Raw genomic sequence first — 20,387 nt, 5'->3', positions numbered from 1 at the left:
CTGCTTTTGTATGTGCAAAAGCACGTGAGCATGTTTGTGTGGCCTGTGGACATGTGTATGTATATGATTCATACGTCTCTTTACACAAGTCATGGATGTCATCTGCATAGAAAGCCACATCAGTTTACAATCAGTTAAAAGGTCAGATACTACAAAATCCTCTCTTTGGCTTAGATTTCTTGAAATCTTCCAAGTTGATGAAGGTGAGATCCTGGGACTTTTAATTTGCATCAGGGTAAAATCATTCCTTTGTGCTGAAAGGGTGTGAGGAAAAGATTTTCTCAGGGAAGGCATGCTTTTAGAAGAGTTTACTGTACAATTCATAAAGCAATGAACTCTGTAATATTTTACATTTGAAAGCTAAATTTTTTTAAAGTATTTATCAAAATTAAAACTACAGAAATGAAAACACAAGGGTAAGGTATGGCTGGCTTTCAGCACTACTGATCTGGTTTCTATCTGAGGTCTATTTGTACAGGTCAGATGTTTTTACTTCTCCAATAAGACTTAGCCCAGGCTTACCTAATAGCCTGCTGTAATTAAGCCAACCACCTTCTGCAGGGAGGAGCCCAGGACAGAAAGTCCTGGGATTTAATGTTGTGAACAAGAGCTTGCTAAGAACCTTGTCCATATCCCCTACTTCTCATTTAGATTGAAATGACATGCACACTAAGCTTTGAGGAATGAAAGTTAGTTATTTGTGATAAGGCCCTTTTTAATTTCCTGATTGAAAGCAACCACTACAAAGTAATTAGTCATCCTAACCAGAAAATAACTCATATTGTTTTTACTAGGTGTGATTTTAATCCATTCTTGTCCCATTACCATATAAGTATCTTCGAATGAGTAGAGCTATATTGAGGAACTTCCTTGAAGGAAGGAAGATGATAACTTGAGGCTACTCTAGATCTTTTGGAAGAATTTGGAAGGTGAGAACATAGTGGTTAAGAGCATGGGCTTTGATATCACACCAGAGTATGACTTCTCTAAGCCTCCATTTTTTATTTTATTGTAAAATGGGAATAATAATGGGTCCTGCCTCAGATGTGGCATTTAAAGTATTTAGCAGATGCATTGATTTTCTATTACAGTTGTAACAAATTACCAAAAATTGAGTGGCTTAAAACAACAGAAATTTATTATCTTATAGTTCTGGTAGTCTGAAATCCAAAATGCATCTCACAAGGCTAATGTCAGTATGTGGGTAGGGCCACTTTTCTTTCTGGAGATTCTAGAGAAGGATCCATTTTTCTTGACTTTTCGAGGTTAGAGAGGTCCCCTGCTATCTTCAGAGCTTTCAGTGGCCAGTCAAGTCTTTCTCAGATCGCATCACTCAGCCACAGGCTCTCCAGTCTCCCTTCTCTACTTATGAGAACCCCTGTAATTACACTGGTCCCATCAGGATAATTTCCTATCTCAAGGCCAACTAATTAGCGACCTTAATTCCATCTGCAACCTTAATTCCTCTTTGTCATGTAAGTAAGATCACATGTTCACAGCTTCCAGGGAGTAGGACAAGGACACTTTTAGGGGTTATTTGTTCTGCCTACCACACCAGAGTACCTGCCACTAAGTAAACACATAGGGAATGTGGTAGTTTTTGCTCTTCTTAACCCCCACAAAGAAGAAGAAACCCTCTCTGAATGGTTTTTGTTGTTAAAGAGCCTGCCAACAGACCATGTCCCAGAAACCAGATAAGCACAAAGCCCTCCCACACTGCATTTCAGGACCTTTTACAAACAGTAGTTTTGGCATTCTGCCTTTAAAGCTGTAAAATAAAAATCAGAGTTGTTACTCCAACCTAAATACACATGGTCTGCAGTTTTCCTATTGTCTCCCTGTACTTCTTTCTTAAGGAGACTTTCTGCTCTGATATCAACTCACCTATACATAGCCAAGTCCCCCAAAGTAGAACTTCAGTGCTAATCTTTTTGACACACTTACAGCACCCTGTATGTCCAGCTTAAACCGGGAAACTCCTCCTTAATGTTCTGTGTGTCAAGTGACCATTTTTGACTCAAAACATCTTCATCCCTGTGGTGTACTAGGACAGCACTACTCTCTCTGGCACGCACACGGGAACAGCGGGAGTCACCTGCCTCCTTGTACTCCTTCCCACCCTCCCAAGTGCCATCCAAGTTTAAACTGCCTATGCCCTTGTTGGGACTACCAGCAGAGCCTCCTAATTGTTCCATGCTTTCCTTCCTTTGCTGGCTTGTGCCACCACCCCCAGGAAGCTTCAGGTCCCTCTTTTCCATACCTTTGGCCTTAAATCAATCCTGCTTTGTGTTAAGTTCATCCTTGTCAGCAAACTGTGGGGCTCAGGGAATTATTTTTAAGCACCTGCCATTTGGCAGCCATTGGTTTAGACATTTTACATGTATTACTTCATTTAATCCTAATTTAATGCCCTGTCCAGGTAGGTGTTATTTCTCCTTTTTTTATTAGCAAGCCGGTTGGAAAGTAGAGAGCTTTGTATAACTCAGCCCAACGCGACACAATAAGTGACAGAGAGAATTCAAACTCAGATGTATCTGATTCCAAAGCCCCTAGTTCTACCACTACCCTGGAGTCCTGCATTTGACTTTGTTTTTAAGGCATCTGTTTTATGAAGCCTTGCTGGTGTTCATGTATTTTAGTGGCAGATCTTCCAGTAGCCTAATGACAAACATATCATAGTTTGGTTATCTTGGTGGTGGTTTCTGTGGACTGCTACGGACAGCAAGATGGATTATTATTTTTTTAATCAAAGATCTAGGACTTATCAAACCTCTGCCTTTGATATGGCTTGCAGATTAATCCAGGTTTCTTGTATCTGAAAAGGAAGAAGGGTGTTGTGAGAAGTTATCTGTCCATGTATGGGTAGCTTTTACCGATGTTGAATTAGGGCACTTGTAGAGTTAAGTAATACTGATACATCTGTTCCCTTTCCATTAGAGATCAACTCTCAGTGACAAGCCAAAGCATGCTTTTCTTCTTTTACCAAAACACCCACAAAGGAAACAAACCAGTTTAGCAACTTTGTAAGTGGGTGCAAAGGATTCCTATAAATAAAGCCTCCTATTGTGCCACTCTGGTCCTGTTAGGTTTGGAATGCTGATGGTTTATGTTGTCCTACTCTGAACTCTTACTGACAACCTCGTGAATAAGCTCTAGCTAAATTTCGATACTTCCTAAAGGTGACCTTAATCATAAACGATACTTCAATGAACAGATGTCCCCCCCTTCCACCACTGCTCTTCATCCTTTTTTGATTGGTTACTTTCCTGAAAAGAAAAAATAATAATAATACAATTCAAACTAGGTGATCTTAGTAATAGGAAGAATGTTGTCTGAGACATTAAAAAGCTTTATTGCTTATTTTAAAAAGTATCAAAGCAAGTACCCTACAGAGGAGGTCAGTTTGGAAAACTCTTTTTACTCACATGGTGACTTTTTCCTTTTTTGATGATGGAACCATAGAATTTAAAAAGTTGTAAGAAATGGACTTCAGTAATATAAATAATATAAGGTTTTCAAACCTTACTATTTCTTTTATAGGTAGGAAAATACAAACAAAATCAACTACTGAATGTGATTCTTAGATTTTTGTATAGTTGTGAAAGCTAAACATAGCAGAAGAGATTGATCTTTACTTGAGAATTAAAAATGCAGTGTGGAGTAATTATTGGGTCAGTAATCAAAATTGGAACGCAGACAATAGATAATATAAAAGTATTATGTCAATGTGAAATTGACTGAAGTTAAAAACATCTCTGGTTATGTAAAAAACATCTATATTCATAGGAAATATACATAAATATTTAGGGACAAAGAGCCATTAGGCAGGTAACCTACCCTCAGATGGTTCAGCAAATATACACATTATGTATAGATAGATGTATATACATCTATCATAGAAAGAAAACACAAATATGAAAGAAATGGAATAAAATATTAAGAAGAGTGTTTGAATCTAGTTAAAGAATAATAAAAATACATTTATCCTAAGCAATATTATTTCACATCTCTGAGCAAATGATGTTTGAATCTAAATATCCAACCAAAAAGATAATTAACAATATACCTATAAATTCGGCTGTTTACTAAACATATCCATTAGGATATTCCACAGATTTTTCAAAATCAGCCTTTCCACAATTGGTTTTATAAGGTCTGCCTTTACCTCGGTACCTTTATTATTCTCTGACACCAAACTAGATTCTTGCCTCTACCTCCCCTACCACATCTCCCCCCACCAAGACAGCTACAGTCACTCAAGAATCCTACTCTGTTCTACCCTATAAAGTCTCTTCAACTGATCTATCTCTTTCAGTCCTCACTGCTGTGATTCATAAATCACAGTGGATTATAATCATCACCTCTCAGATGGTCTTTTGCATTCAGGATGTGTCCCCCTCCAATCTACCTCCTGTATTGCAGATAATTTCTAAAGTTCACATCTCAAATAAATAAATAAATAAATAAATAAATAAAAATAAAGTTCACATCTCTCAATGCTCTGCTTAAAAGCCTACATATCAGGGCACGTGGGTGGCTCAATAGGTAAAGCATCTGCCTTTGGCTCAGGTCATGATCCTAGTGTCCTGGGACTGAGCCCCATGTCAGGCTGTCTGCTCAGCAGGGAGCCTCCTTCTTCTCCCTCTGCCTGCTGCTCCCCCTGCTCTTGTGCTCTCGCGCTCTCTCTCTCTCTCTGTCAAATAAATAAAATCTTTAAAAAAAAAAAAAGTGTCTCCCTATTGCCCTCACATTAAAATCCAAATCTTCAGTATAATTTATAAGACACATGAAGGTGCCATTTCTTGTTTAATTCTTTTTTTTTTTAATTTTATTTATTCATGAGAGACACAGAGAGAGAGGCAGAGACACAGACAGAGGTAGAAGCAATGCAGGCTCCTCACAGGGAGCCCGATGTGGGACTCGACCCCAGGACAGGGATCACGCTCTGAGCCAAAGGCAGACAGACGCTCAACTGCTGAGCCAACCCAGGCGTCCCTTGTTTAATTCTTTCACCTATGTCTCTCCTCTCTCTTTGCCCCAATTTACCTTGCCTTCTCCCTCACCATGACACTGGACTTTTAGCTAAAGCTTTCTCTAGCTGCCAGGCCTTTGCCCACATTAGTCTCTCTGCCTTGAACAGTTAGTTTCCTTTTCCCCTGCTTACAACTACTTGTTGAACATATAATTCTATTTGCTTGATTTATTCTTCCTTTAAATATCAACTTATGACATTCCTCTAGACAACTTTCATGACACTCCAACTTGGATTAAATCAATAATTAAATCAAAATAACAAAAAAATGGATTATTATGAATATGTTTTAGAAACCAGAATAAAGTGTATACATATTCATTCAGTCAAGGTTTTCCACAGATACTCCTTGAACACCTGTTATATGTCTAGCAGCTGTACTACATAGCTTGTTAGGTGTATAACCATTAATTTTCTTCTAGAGACTTTTAATATAGGATCTTGAAATCAAGCCTAAAACTCATTTGTCACTATCATCGGCACTTTTTCTTTTATTTCCTTTCTGTATCTCTTCTCTTAATAATTTAGAATTTTATGAATCAGATGTTAAGAAAAGCTTTTTTTAGAATGCAAAAATACTAATTTGAAAAGGTACATGCACCCCTGTGTTTCCTGCAGCATTACTTACAATAGCCGAATTATGGAAACAACCCAAGTGCCTATCGATAGATGAATGTGTAAAGATGTGGAACACTACTTAACCATAAAAGAGGATGAAACTTTGTCATTTGCAACAACATGGATGGATCTAGAAGATATTATGCTAAATAAAATAAAGAATGACTAATACCATATGATCTTATTCATATGTAGAATTTAAGAACAAACAAACAAAAGAAAAAAGAGACAAACCAAAAAACCAATTCTTTTATAAAGAATGAACTTGGCTGGCCGATAAACTCACAAGTGTAGGCAGTGTGCTGCGTGCCTTCACTAACACCACAAGGGTCTCTGGCCTAAATGAGTGAAGTTTGGTAGTAATTTTTGCTACAAGTAAAAAAGAAAAATAGAGAATAAACTGTTGGTTACTAGAGGAGAGGTGAGTGGGGAGGTGGTGAAATAGGTGGTGGGATTAAGACTACATTTAATATGGTGAGCACTAAGTAATATGTAGAATTATTAAATCACCATATCATATACCTGAAAATAATATAACAGTATGTTAACTATAATGGAATTAAAATTAAGGAAAAAAAACATTAAAAATATGAAACAAAATAAAAGTTGGGTTTTTGTCTTTTTGGGTTTTTTTTATACGTTGAGTATAGCTCACACATGATGTTACAGATTCAGGTGTAAACATAGTGATTCAACAACTCTATACATATGCTGTGTTCACAACTGTGGCTACCATCTGTCACTATGCACCTCTATTACAATACCATTGATTATACTCCCTATGGTGTGCCTTTTATCCCTGTGATTTACTCATTCCATAACTGGAAGCCTATAGCTCCCCCACCCCTTCATTTTGCCCATCGCCCACCCCTACCCCCTCTGGCCACCATGTTTGTTCTCTGTGTTTATAGGTCTGATTCTGCTTTTTTTGTTTGTTCATTCAGGTTTTGTTTTGAAGAGTTCATCCTAAGAAATTTCTGCATTATAAAGACTGTTATATAAACATGGCTTATCTTGACAAGGTAGACAATACATGAGATATCTACCTATACTTTTATAAAAGCTTTCTCTTCATAATGATAATTTAACAAGCTAGCATTTATTGAGTACTTTATTACTGTACTATTCTAAGTACCATGTATGTATTAAATCTTTTAATCCTTGTAGCAGCCCTATGAGGTAGGAAGTATTAAAATCCTGGTTTCATAGATGATAAAACTGAGGGGCAGAGAGGTTGATAATTGATATCAGACCCATGTCTGGAAAGTGGAGAAACAGAGATTAGGACCCAGGCAGACCAACTCCAGAGCTTTAACTGTCCATCACTCTGCAACCTTTGCCTTAGCTGATGTAGCCCACACAAGCTAGGAGGTATGCTGACTATTGGGTACAGTTTGCTGAGAAATGTCGCAGGAGGGAAGAATAGAATGGAAGGCGTGCTCCCTGCTTAATATGTGACATTTTTCCTAAGAGAAAAAGCACAGGACTATAAAAGACTTATTTTATTTAGTCATAAAGTATGTACACAAGAAAGAAGAAAACTTAAAAGGCCATGTGTATCAGATGGCTGACTCAGCACTGTAACTGTGCTTAGCACAGGCTTACCTCAAACTAGTAGATGCTCAGGAAACAACATTAAGTTCTGTCACATGCTCTGTGATAGGCTTTCTTTTATGCATGCTAAACTTACAGGAATTTTGTGAGGTATTTCTTTTCTCTGAAGTCTAACACTTAAAATATCCCTTATATATCCAACGTTATACTATGGTACTATAAGCAGTTCAGAATTTAAGAACACCATCTCTGTTCAAAAAAAAAAAAATATTTAAACACTTGATAAGTAACTTTTCTCCTAGAGACGCTACATGTTTTCTCTAGACCAGGGAAAGTGTTCGTGGTCTTTTGCGGAGTGCAAAACCTTTGAAAAGGGTACACACTACCAGTAAAATTCACATCTCAGGTTAAGATCGTATCCTTGGCATTGTAATGTGATATTAGTGAAAGTGCTTTTATAATCCTACCTGCCAACAATTAACATCTATAAATAGTAAGACTACATGATTCCAAAATTACCCAAAGCTTGGAAAGAGTTTTTATCATACATTTTCCTTTAGCAAAGGCTCTTTTCTCTACCATCCTCAAAAGTTCAGTTTGAACAAGCTCTAATTATGTAATCAAGCAGATTTCTCCATGTCATAAAAATAAACCAACAAACTTGGACATCTAAAGTCACAATATCATAGTCAACGACAATATATTGAACACTTAAATTTCCTTAAGAGGACAGATCTCATGCTAAATGTTCTTACTATAACAAAGTTTTAAAAATGCTTTCAGGGCAGCCTGGGTAGCTCAGCGGTTTAGTGCCGCCTTCAGCCCAGGGCATGATCCTGGAGATCTGAGATCGAGTCCCACGTCGGGCATGGGGCCTGCTTCTCCTCTGCCTGTGTCTCCGCCTCTTTCTGTCTCTCTCTGTGTCTCTCATGAATAAATAAATAAAATCTTAAAAAAAAATGCTTTCAAAAAATAAGGTAAGTCACATTATCATAAATTGGTTAATCTATATGCTTCAATAACAGATATAAAGAAAATAAATGAAAAGTAAACTAGGAAAATGAAAACTAAGTTAGAAAAAGAATCTAGAATAAAAACTAAAGGAGATGTGAAAGCAGTGGCATTTCTGATTGTAGCATTTAAAATATTTTTAAATGAGGGGTACCTGGGTGGCTCAGCGGTTAAGTTGTGATCCCAGGGTCCTGGGATCAAGTCCCACATAAGGTTCCTCACAGGGAGCCTCCTTTTCCCTCTGCCAATGTCTCTGCTTTTCTCTCTGTATCTCTCATGAATAAATAAATAAAATCTTTAAAAAATAATAAAAAATTAAAATAAGTAAATAAAATATTTTTAAATCAGAGCCTCTTAAACAGCCTGGATAGCAAAGATGATGGACAGCTAAGAGAAAGCAATACCCAAGAGCCAGTACTGCTCACAGGAAATTGTTCATCAGATGCCTAATGGACAGGTCTAAGTACAGTTAAAAGATTGATTTGGTCTTACAAAACCTGAAAGAACTACACTTAGCTGACAAGTGAGTCATGTCTAACTCCTATCAGATTCCTAATGAGAGCAAGTAGGAGAGAGCAAATGACAAACTATTGGGAAATATGTATCTATAGATATGGCGCATATATATGTAGATATTTACTTATTTAAACACTCGTCATATACCAATTCACAAGTGTGTTTGATATGAATGTGTACATATTTTTTAGCTTTCTTGTTCATATTCAAACACGATGCAAATATAGGTAGCATTACCACCTATGTGAGATATAAAAATGTCAAAGCCCTCCTTTGCATATTCTGCAGATGTTGAAAACCATGCATTATATTTTGTCCAGGGTTTTCGCATGCGTGCTTCTTCTTCTAACATGAAGTGTTGCTTTTAAAAAGAGCCCATTCCTTTCCTAATTTTTACCTGCTGTTCTTATTTCCCTGGGAATCTGCAGATATGCTGAATTATTTGAAGATGAGCATCAGTGCATCTTCAAAACATTCCCATCCTCTCTTTTTGCGCACCATATGAAGCTGCAAGGAAACAGTCTGTCACTAATTTTCTGTACATAGCTAATTCGACAAAATTTTTGAGAATACACAGCATCTCCCACTGCAGTTAGTGTATAACATGAGAATATTCATTAAAGCCCTTTGTAAATCAGAAAGCATTAAACATATGTAAGGCACTATTATCATTAGCATTACTTTAAACCAGCCATGTCATTAAGGAAAGAAATGGAAATTAATATCTGTTAAGCACCTACTTATAGCAGAATGCCAAGAACTTTACTAGAAGTTTTACATAGGTTGTCTTATCGAATAGCATTTGTAGGGAATACTGCTGGAATTCTTAAAGGAGCCAAATAAGGAGTTTGTAGAAGGTACAAAGTAGCTCCATAGAAAAGATGAGACATCGTAAATTTTTATTTGAAAATGAATCATATTACCAGTTTATAACATTTCTCTCTAAAAATCACTGGCTTGATGAGATACTTTACTAGGCAATGAGTAGTTTATCATGGAGCTGTCAGAATTTGGCAAAGGCTATAGATCTGTATTGCATGCAGAAAGGTGGTATTACTGCTATGATATGGAGTGCCATTGTTAGGCACTGATGGCAACATGAACTCTGCTTTCTTTATAACCATTGTCAGTTCGTTACAACGTACTAACTCTGCCTGGTGTTCAGTGTCCTTTATATCTCTCAGCTTGGCCCTGAAGCCCACCTGTCTCAGCATCCAGTAGTCCCTGGACTTGCACGGATCTGAGTTGACATTTTCTATACCCTATGATTGTGATTCCTACCTCCAAATAAAATACAGAATTATATGTGTAGATCTCAATGAATTGAGGATCTTATAAAAGTGTGATGACAGGGGAGAATAAAAGAGAAGCATCCACCAAAATCTTCTTCAGGATTCCCAAATTTAAGGACAGGAGCAAGGAGTCCAAGAAAAACAGGCTATCGAGATTGCCACCTGCTTCCATAGAGCTAACAGGGAGTGTGGAAGGGGGCCATGTAGGAAGGAGAGAGTTATTTTGACTCCTATCCATTTACTCAATTACTAAGTGTTCAATACCATGATGGATGTTGTGGTGGACTCTCTCCTTGCGCTAATAGGGAAGAAGTACAGAAAGAAATAACCATAATAGTATAATATTAGTATAAGATATACTGTATCATGATGCAGTGGGAGGTTCTGGGAGAAAAAAAATTCAAACTTAGGTTTGGACATTGAGCCAGCAGCATTTAAATATCTGTAAAGGTACAAAACACCAGCTAGGTCAGTACCCAGCTTATCAAATCTACTGCCTGTCAGTACTATTAAGGCTGAATAATAAAGATTTTTAAAAGTGGTCATGCCATTGATTTACTTTATGATAAGAAACTGTACAGAAGTTAGATACCGAGTTCTTTTATCTCACTCCCTGATAGACTTGTAGGGTCAACTTAGTAACATATTATGTCCAGCATGCTGGCACTGTTACCAAAATGTTCAGTGAGCCAAGAGCAAGTCCGCAGTCACAAGGCAGGAACAGTTTCCTGTGTGCAGAAAGAGAAACTTCTGAATCTCTCACATCACCACCAGGAGTCAGGCCCTGGTGAGGGGAGAGGGCGCTCTCCCAGAGAGGAAGTGTATTACCCAGGGAAGCACAAGAACCCTGCCTCTCTTCCTGAAAGCAGCATATCTCTGGCTGAGTAGGTGTGAAAGGGGGACCTCAGAAATGTTCTGCCCTCGCAAAGGTATGTGTAAGCGCTCTCTGCTTCTTTTAACAAGTCATTTTGGAAAGTCAAATAGGGCTGACTTTATCTTCTAGTTTCAAAATCCAGATAAGCTATATGGATATGCTGGTTCCTGCCTCTAGAAAGGGAATGTTTTTGGTAGGGGAGGTCTGGAGGGAGTAAACTCTGTTGAAATACTAAATCTAAATACAGGATGTAAAAAAGACTTTCTGTGCATGAATACTTTTGTGATTTGCTATAGGTGCTGCTGCTGACTGTGGTTCTGTCAGGAGGGGCTCCCCAGAAATAGATTCAGACATAGTGATTTAGAGTTGTCTTCAAGTCCAATGGCCACTTACAAGTCGTTAGTGACTTCATTCATTCACAGGAAATCAATTATCAGTAAGGTTTCCATAGGGTCTTACCTTGTCCCTAATTGAAAAATAGTACACAGCGAAGGTAGTAACAGTGATGGAGTCACATGCTCAGATTTATCACCACCGCTTTGGATTTCAAAGACTGATAATACATTTCATTAGTCTCTCCTAACCATACTCTTAACAGTTTGCTTAGATGTATTTGTTTTCTTTTAATATCTTATTGCTTTAAATTCTCTGGGCTCCAGAGAAATGAGGAGAGAAATAGGAGGTTTTCGGTTTTTTTGTTTTTAATTTTGGTCAAACAAGTCAAAATAACATTATTATCGATGGATCAACCTGTACTTTTAAATAGAAGGAATAAAGTTTTAAAAAGATCTGAAGCATGTAAGTAACCTCTTTGATTTTTAATGGCATGCAGCATATGGAATTCATTATTGACTTTTAAAAATGAAATTGCTCTGCATTATTATTTATTTATAGTTTTGCCTTTCAAAAGAAGTAATTACCATTACTAGCTTAGTTTTTCCTCAATCACAGCAACTATGTGACATCAGAATGTATAACATAGTTTACCACTTAGTCATGTGGCTTAATGATGTTGAGGATATTATCTCTCTCAAATTAGTAATAAATTTATGAGCATAATGTACAGTTAAAAGGTTGAGTATCTTTTTATTTGAGTGATTTCAAAAGCAATTATTTCACATTTAGTGCAATTTATGTATGAAATTCTCATTACAGAAACAGAAATGTTTTTAATTAGAAACAATCTAATTTCATCTTTCCAGTTCAGCACACAGATTTTGTGATGATAATCATGATATATGCAAAATGCCCAAGTAAAATATTTAGATGATTAGTTAGTTTCGGCTCAAACAACTTTTTAATTTTAATCAGAAATTCTAAAGCTTTTAAGTCATCAAGGAAGTTGATAACCAGTCATAACAAAATGTCTTTTCCAAGCGTTGTCCAATATTTAATCATTACCTATCATTCAAATTTGATAAATATTAAAATTGTCTAGTTTTCAGTCTTTACGATTTAAAAAAAATGCAAGAATGGAGAAATCTTCAGTATTAGTCATGAACCTAGAGAGGTTATAAAAACGTGTGAAGCCTTTTTTCAAAGCTGCTATTGTTTTAAAGTATCATTTCACACAGAGGACAGCAATTATTATTTATATAATCACAAAATCTGGCACAGACAGGATTCAGACCACAGTTGAATTTCAGGGAAGCTTCTGGTAAAATTAGACCCCTCCTCCATTCTTCTGCCTCTCCTCCAAGCCATCTTCCCCTCTCCCAGCTACTTCTCCCTCTCCTCCTCTTCTTCCTCCTTCCTTTACCTTCCCTCTTGACACTTGCACACAGACATCTTTTTGCACAAGTGGGTATGTTTTCTTGTACAGTGGTCAACATTGTGAAACTGAAGGATAGTAATTAATATTTCATATGTAGCACTTAAGCTTCTTCTATGTATTTTGCTTCCTTGTGCCCATCCACGGGCACTTGATAAATGCTTATTGATTGTCTGGGAAAGTTGTGCTATGACTGATTTTGAGAACTTTCATAGTTACCATACTGTATTTCTTTGATTCTAAGATCTGCCCTTTTCTTTTTTTTCACACTTTAGCTTTTTAAAATCTGAAAGTATCTTATGATCAATGGTATATTATGGTTTAGTTTTCCTTTTTTTTTTCCTCTTGGTGGTGCATCTTATAAGACATGCTGTGTTAGATATGATGAAATATGGCAGTAAAAATATAGATTGATCTATTACTTGTATAATAGACGAGAGCTGGGCATTTCACATTCAAACATTTTAAGAGTATTCTTTTTTTGTTACGTGGCTTATCCATAACCAATTTTGGTCTCTCCTCACTAACTTCCTTCTCACTGATTCCCTCACAGTGTGAGGCTACCTGTTCTTGAACCAACTGTCTTGATTGAACTCCTCTGGGAAATAGAGAGAATTTTATTATTAAATTAATGACCAAAATTTAACTGTAACAAAATGGCAAGAATACAAGTTTTTAAGACTAAGGGCTTAGGTTCAAGTTAGCATTTTGCTCCTTAAAACTGTGAGTACTTAGCGATCTGGTAATTTTTCTCAGAACTTCAAATTATCCATCCAAAGAACAGAAATAATATGAATAATGTCTTCATCATAGGATTGGTGGGACAATTTGTAAAAAAAAATGAACCAGTAAAAATATTGAATATGAAATGTATATGAGGGCACTTTAAAAACCATGAAGTACTGTTTGTTTATAAAATTTAAGCATCAGCATTAAATGAAAACATTATTAGATGAACTTATGTGCAAGTGGAAAGTTAGGAAGATGAAAGAAGGAAAATTCAAGAGTTTGCCCCAAACTAGAGAGTAATAAGTTCTGCATTTTAATTATCACTGGAAATAATGATAGGACCCCTAACTCACTGGATCACAATAAGCACTGTGAAATCTGTCTCCAGAGGACTTCCAATGATCAGAGCTCTAGTTATTTTGAATCCCAGTCCTGAATGTGTGCCAGGCTCCTTTATTGAATTAGCAGAACCACAGCCCACAGCACCTCCGTGACATTAAAAATAAAAGAGGTTACTTAGATTCCCAAATTCCTTTCCTATTTTTATTCCTTCCACTTAAGAGACAAATTGATCTGTAAATTACTGTAAGGCTTTGGCTTCAGAAAAAAATAACATAACGTAAGTATGTTTAACAGTGGCTTTTTGAATCACTATATGACAAAGGATTTTGCCTAATGCCCCTGACTTTCAGAGGAAAACGTGGTGGAGGTGGGTGGGGTGAGGGTGGGGGTGGGTGGGTTGGTTGCCAGCAGTTAGTGTTCTTTCTGCATTTGTTTGTTTCAGTCTCTTGGTCTTGTCAAAGCAACCAAACCTTGATTTGTTGTCTGTTTGTTGGTCCCCCATGTTATTTCGTTACCAAGTCCTGTTATACAGAAAGACTTTAACTAAAATGTAATTTGCACATCAACATATATTTTAATAGGGCTTTACCCTCCATCAAAAGAAAAGTGTAGGTATAAGCTAATGCCTACTGGGAAAAATACTACAAATTGTAATAGTAATTGTGGAAAGGGTCTCACTCTGGTTCCAGATATGCATAAGGGGGAAATGATATAAAATCAGTGAACCAAATAGGATTAGTCACATAGTTATTTCCATAGCCAGGACCCTTTTCCTGCCATTAAAAAAAAAAAGGCTTCAAATATTTTTAGCTTGAAATTTCATCTACAACTCACCAATGAGAAATGAACTCCACAGATAAACATAGGTACTATTGCATGAAAACCAAAAGCACTTTAGGTTTGAACCAGTTGGGATATTTGCATGCATTTTAGCATTTTCTAATACTTGTATTGGCTTTCACAGTTTTAAGAACATAATAGTAAAAAATAAATGTCATTGCTGTTTCTTCAAAACACAGGATATCTCAATGGTATTATAATAATACCGCTTAATATAAATTCCATTGCTATAATGAGTATAATACACAGACTCATTTTTAAAGGTAATGTGTGTGTGTTATTGTTGTTGTTGATAGGGATACTTTCAAGAGGCAACAGTAAAAAAACAGAAAGAAGTGCTGTATTAGAGGCACTTGCAGGTGAAGGGGAATTGAAGAAGATAGAATTTGGTTGTTACTTGAAAATTATGTTTCTTATACTGTCTGTGCCAATGGAGAGTCTTCCAAATTTTCATTTCATACATTTAATTTCCAAAAACCAAAAGTTGTAACATGAACATTTTCTCATTAATAACATACTGGATTTAAAATTTTTCTCATCCCAATTATTAGTAATAACAGCAAACATTTACATAGGAGTGACTTGGTATTAAGTCACTCTAAATATATTAACTAATTAACATGTTAGTACATTTTGGCATAATGGTAAGAATCATACGTGAAGCTATATTAGCATTTCAGTTCATAGAAGCACCATTTTTGTAGATGTTCAGGCCAAGAAACATTGGTGTAATTCTAGACTCTTCTTTTTCCTCTTTGGTTTTGTATCTTATCAGCCCAGAGATCCTATTGACTGTATTCTCGACATAGATCCTGAATCCAGCCAGGTCTTAGCGCCTGCACTGCTTCCTTCTAGGTCCATCCTCCATCATCTTTTGACCACCATTGCAGTCTAACTAGTGTCGTCTCCTGACTGGTCTCCTTCCCTCTGCTCTTGCTGTTCTCCCCTGCAAAACCTCCCAACTTCCCCCCCCCCCTCCTTCTGCCCCACTCCCAGACAGTCAGCTTTCAGTAAGACAGCTGGAGCAGTATGCTAAAACACCCATCATTCTGTACCTAACCCCTTCAAGGGCTCCTGTTTCTCTTCAGAAGCTGAAGCTGCCATTGCAGCACACAGAGCCCCATCTGATCACCCCCCTGCATCAGCCAAGTGTGCACCATGCACATACACACCTAGTGCCTATAATCTCCTTGTTCACTCCACTTCAACTACACCAGCCTTCTTGCTGTCCCTGCAACCCACCAGACATGCTTCTTTCTCAAGGTTTTTGCAATTACTGTTGCCTCTGCCTTGCAGGACCCACCTAGACACTGATGCTGCTGGCCCCCTCACTTTCATTAGTCTGTATCCAGAAGCTGACTTTGCAGTGTGACTTTCCCTGGCCACCCTGTCTACAATTTCAAATCTCACCCGTCCATTAACAGTTCATATCCCTCTACTTCTCCTCCCTTTTTTTTCCTCCTTAGCTCTTATTACTAACACATAGATGTGTATTTATGTTTATCTTGCTAACTGGAATGCAAACTCTGTGGAGGAGTTTGTCCTTTTTTTCTTTCATATTTGATAGCTTATATCAAGAGCAGAGCCAGGTATGTAATATGTCCTAAATAAATATTTGTTGAGTATATCTTCAGATCAACACTGTGTTATTAGGTACATTTATTACTCCCATTTTACAAATGAGAAAGCTAAGGCACAAAGAGATTAAGAAATTTGCCTGAGGTCAAATCAGCTTAGCAAGTGTCAGAGCCAGAATTCAAATGTAAGGCCCTAGCTCCAGAGTCTGTGTTCATATCATTCTATAGTTCTTATTCACATGACTAAGTAAATTAATTAGAAAAATAGAACTATATATAGATTCATCTATTTGCTGGGATTTTCTTCAGTAGAGTTCCTTCCAGTTAAATGGAAAATTGACAGTTGTCTGGCTTAAACACTACAGTCTCTTTAAAAGCCTCTTTACTCCATCACTTGTGGATTTTTTTTTTTCTAAAAAGAATGTATGAGTTTTTACCATTGAAAAACACAAAACCGGGGCAGCCCGGGTGGCTCAGCAGTTTAGTGCCATCTTTAGCCTAGGGCCTGATCCTGGAGACCTGGGATCGAGTCCTATGTCAGGCTGCCTGCATGGAACCTGCTTCTCCCTCTGCCTGTGTCTCTGCCTCTCTCTCTCTCTCTCTCTCTCTCTCTCTCTCTTTGTGTGTGTGTGTGTCTCATGAATAAATAAAATCTTTAAAAAAAAAAGAAAAATACAAAAACAAATGTTCCCAATCCCACCTGTGTTGACATTTAAACAGTAGTAATAAAGTAGCATATGGGCAATGTTTAAAAAAAAATATTAGCAGCATGGGAAAGTATAAAATTAAAGCATTTACTGAATGCCTGCTATGCTTTGTAGTAAGCAAACACTGGGACTACATATTTGGTAATACAAATAGAATCTAATGAGAGAGACAGAAAAAAAATATTAGCACCATGGAAAAGTATAAAATTAAAGCACTTACTGAATGCCTGCTTTGTAGTAAACAAGCACCGGGACTACATATTTGGTAATACAAATAGAATCTAATGAGAGAGACAGACACATACACAGTTATAATCATGCACTTCTTTAAGTGTCATAGTAGGGTTATATATAATTCTGAATTGGAATTTAGAAGAAACACCAAACAGAGATCTGCTGAAAGCTGAAAGCAGGGCCTTGGAGAATGAGTTATAGGGCAGGTATGTAAATAGTGACTGGAAGGGAATTAAGTGTCTCAAAAGTGAAGACAGAGGTGCATGGCCGGCTCAGTCAGTAGAACATGTGACTCTTGATCGTGGGGTTATGAGTTCAAGACCCACACTGGGCACAAAGCTTACTTTTAAAAAAAAAACACACTTTTTTAGAAAGAGGATGTTGGGGAATGCAAACAAATAAGTGTACCATAGAGGATGAGATTAAGAGAGAATATTTTAAAATAACATTTCATATGCTATAGAATGGAAATTATAGGCAAACGAGTTACCTAAACAACAAATACACACATTTTGAATTTATTTTTTTTTTAAGATTTTATTTATTTATTCATGAGAGACACAGAATGAGAGAGAGGTAGAGACACAGGCAGAGGGAGAAGCAGGCTCCACGCAGGGAGCCAGACATGGGACTTGATTCTGGGTCTCTAGGATCATGCCCTGGGCTGAAGGCGGTACTAAACCACTGAGCCACTGGGGCTGCCCTGAATTTAATTTTTAAGAGAATATCTTCACTTATCCAAATGCATCATATGGAAAATTGTCAGCTTCATCTGTTCAGGATACTTTTATCTATTTTTTCATAGGATTTAGTTGCAGGGTACTGACAAGAACAAGGTATCCTTCTCCAAACTGTTATTTTTGCTTAATATGTTAGGCCAGTTCCAACTTCTTTTAAATATGAGAGCAAAGCAAAAAAAAAAAAAAAAAAAAAGGCAGTTTGTCCTGAGTCTGTTCAGTGTTTTTTGTCCTTGTGTGTTTTCTTTCCCCACTTCTTTCCTCTGGAAGTCAGGTTTCCAACTGATCATTTCTCTGATTTGACAAGGTCACCATGAACTTCCTGTCATCCGGAATGTTGGCAGTTTGATCTTGCTTAGTGACAGACTGCTTGGTCACTCAGGTCCTCCTTCCAAAAAAGGGCACAGTGCTTTTACATAGTGGTGACTTTATCCATGAACAGCTAAGAGAAGAAATAAGATATTTTGATGATAAATGTTAAAACAAAATAATGATCACATGAGATTGTAGTGGAGTAGGGAGGGCAGTGGCACAATGATCTTAGATATTGATGGGGGGCATTTATGAGACGGTATTAGTAGAGTTGAAACCCAAATGATGAGAAGCCATACAAGGATCCAGGAGAGTAGCTAACCATGTAGAGATGAGAGTTAAGTACAAAGGTAGGGTGTGAAAACAAGTTCGGTTCAAGGAAGACAGAGAATACCAATATGACTGGAGAGAGTGGTAATGGTGACAAAATAAGGTCTTAGAGTTAGCCAGGGACCTGACAGACTCTCATAATTAGCTTACATTTCTGCTTGTTATTCCTCTTGTATCTCAGTTATAAATCTACTATTTCTGATAGTTACTTGAATTTGCTCTGCACTGCAGGATTTATAAAGACTTTTAACATACATCCTAATTTCACATAAAGTTCCCTAACATCCCCATGAAGTAGACAGGATTAACATTATTTCCATTTTACAGGTGAGGAAAAGATATGTAAATGTTACTTGTTTAGAGAGGCCTACAACGCCCTGTCCCCACCACACATGTGCTTGTCAGAATTGCCCATGCTTCATCAAAATTGCCAAAAAGTCACAATTGTCTTTAGCCAGATTTGGAATGAGCTTAGGGCTTCAGCATAACTAAGGGCTCATCAGTGCTGAAAAAGAAAAACCAAAAGAGCTGGTATCACGAATAAATGCTCTCTAACAGCATATGAGTGTAAAGCAGAGATCCACACTCTGTTTAGCCACATCACTGATTCTGTTAGATGGCTAGTTGATGCATCATATGATGCTCCTTGTCAGATTTGAGTTTTAAATAATTCATCCTGGAACATGGATTTGAAGAAAACAGGACGGACGTGTCTAGTGAGAGATACTGACAACCTGAACTGGACTTAATCACAGGTTAGGTCTTGTAGCCTCAGCCACCTGAGTCACCAAGGTAATTCTGTACTATGTCACCAGTAATGTTTTTCTAGCTTGATAAAATGATGTCATGTGTGACACTTCAATTTTTTTTGAGATTGAACTGTTATTCTATTTTTCAGATGCTTGCTTTATCATAAAAGGATTTAGATTATTTGTAAATTTATCACAGGAATGAGTTATATTTAATGCATACATACCTTTTTCTTTTCTATGCTTGAAATTCGCTCTTTTAAATTCATATCTTTTCAAATACTAATCTATCTATAATTTTCAGGATTAAAAAATTCTTTTCTATCATGAAGTACTATCTTGCTTTGGTCAAGGTTTTATTTGGGATGTGTGTGTGTGTGTGTGTGTGTGTGTGTTTGTGTGTGTTGCCACATAAATTATTACAAGGAAAAATATTTTTAATCAAAAGATCAGTCAAGACATACGAGAAATATCTCAGGGTTGAAGCTATCAAGCTCACTTATTAGAGGCAAGTCATGGTTATGCAGTTAACCACATTTCTGTTATTTAATTTTCAAAATTAAATTATTAAGTAGAAGTGTGACATTTACCATCTCAGACTTAACTAAAAAAGATCTTTTTAAAAGATTTTATTTATTTATTTATTTATTTATTTATTTATTTATTTATTTATAGAGCGGGGCCAAGGGGCAGAGGGAGAGAGAGAATCCCAAGCAGACTCTGCACTAAGCACAAAGCCCAACACAGGACTAGTCTTTCCTGTCTTTTGTTTGTGGTATTTATGCAAATATCATTCTCTGTATGACATGGCTGTGATTGAAGTTTGGTGGCTTCTCACTTTTAATTCAGTCATTTTTCATATTTTTAAATTAATTTTGTTATTTTGCTTTGGTCTTGTGTTTTCTTAACGTATTTTTCTATCTAGATGATTAATCTTAGTTGTAATTTTTTTTACTTTATTTATTTATTTATTTTTACAGATTTCTTTTTTTTTAATTTTTATTTATTTATGATAGTCACAGAGAGAGAGAGAGAGAGAGAGAGAGAGAGAGAGGCAGAGACACAGGCAGAGGGAGAAGCAGGCTCCATGCACCGGGAGCCTGATGTGCGATTCGATCCCGGGACTCCAGGATCGTGCCCTGGGCCAAAGGCAGGCGCCAAA

At 36.9% G+C, this 20,387-nt stretch overlaps 1 protein-coding gene across 12 annotated transcripts in view; it reads left to right on the top strand.

The window, feature by feature from the left end:
- Nucleotides 1-20,387, top strand: part of OXR1 (oxidation resistance 1) — a 449,165-nt gene that overhangs the window by 314,377 nt on the left and 114,401 nt on the right. Inside the window, exon 1 of one of the 12 annotated variants that reach the window (XM_072734059.1) lies at nt 10,707-10,952. The exons of 10 other annotated variants lie outside the window; for them this stretch is intronic. In XM_072734059.1, the coding sequence (XP_072590160.1) occupies nt 10,934-10,952 (19 nt within the window). In that variant the 5' untranslated portion in view covers nt 10,707-10,933. Of the gene's footprint in view, nt 1-10,706; nt 10,953-20,387 lie in introns of those variants that run through there. One more of the 12 variants, XM_025994847.2, reaches the window with a different exon arrangement.

Source organism: Vulpes vulpes, chromosome 13 (genome assembly GCF_048418805.1).
Source record: "Vulpes vulpes isolate BD-2025 chromosome 13, VulVul3, whole genome shotgun sequence".
Classification (NCBI taxonomy): Eukaryota; Metazoa; Chordata; class Mammalia; order Carnivora; family Canidae; genus Vulpes; species Vulpes vulpes.
Note: the sequence above shows the minus strand (reverse complement) of the source record. Positions and strands in the feature narration are given on the sequence as shown.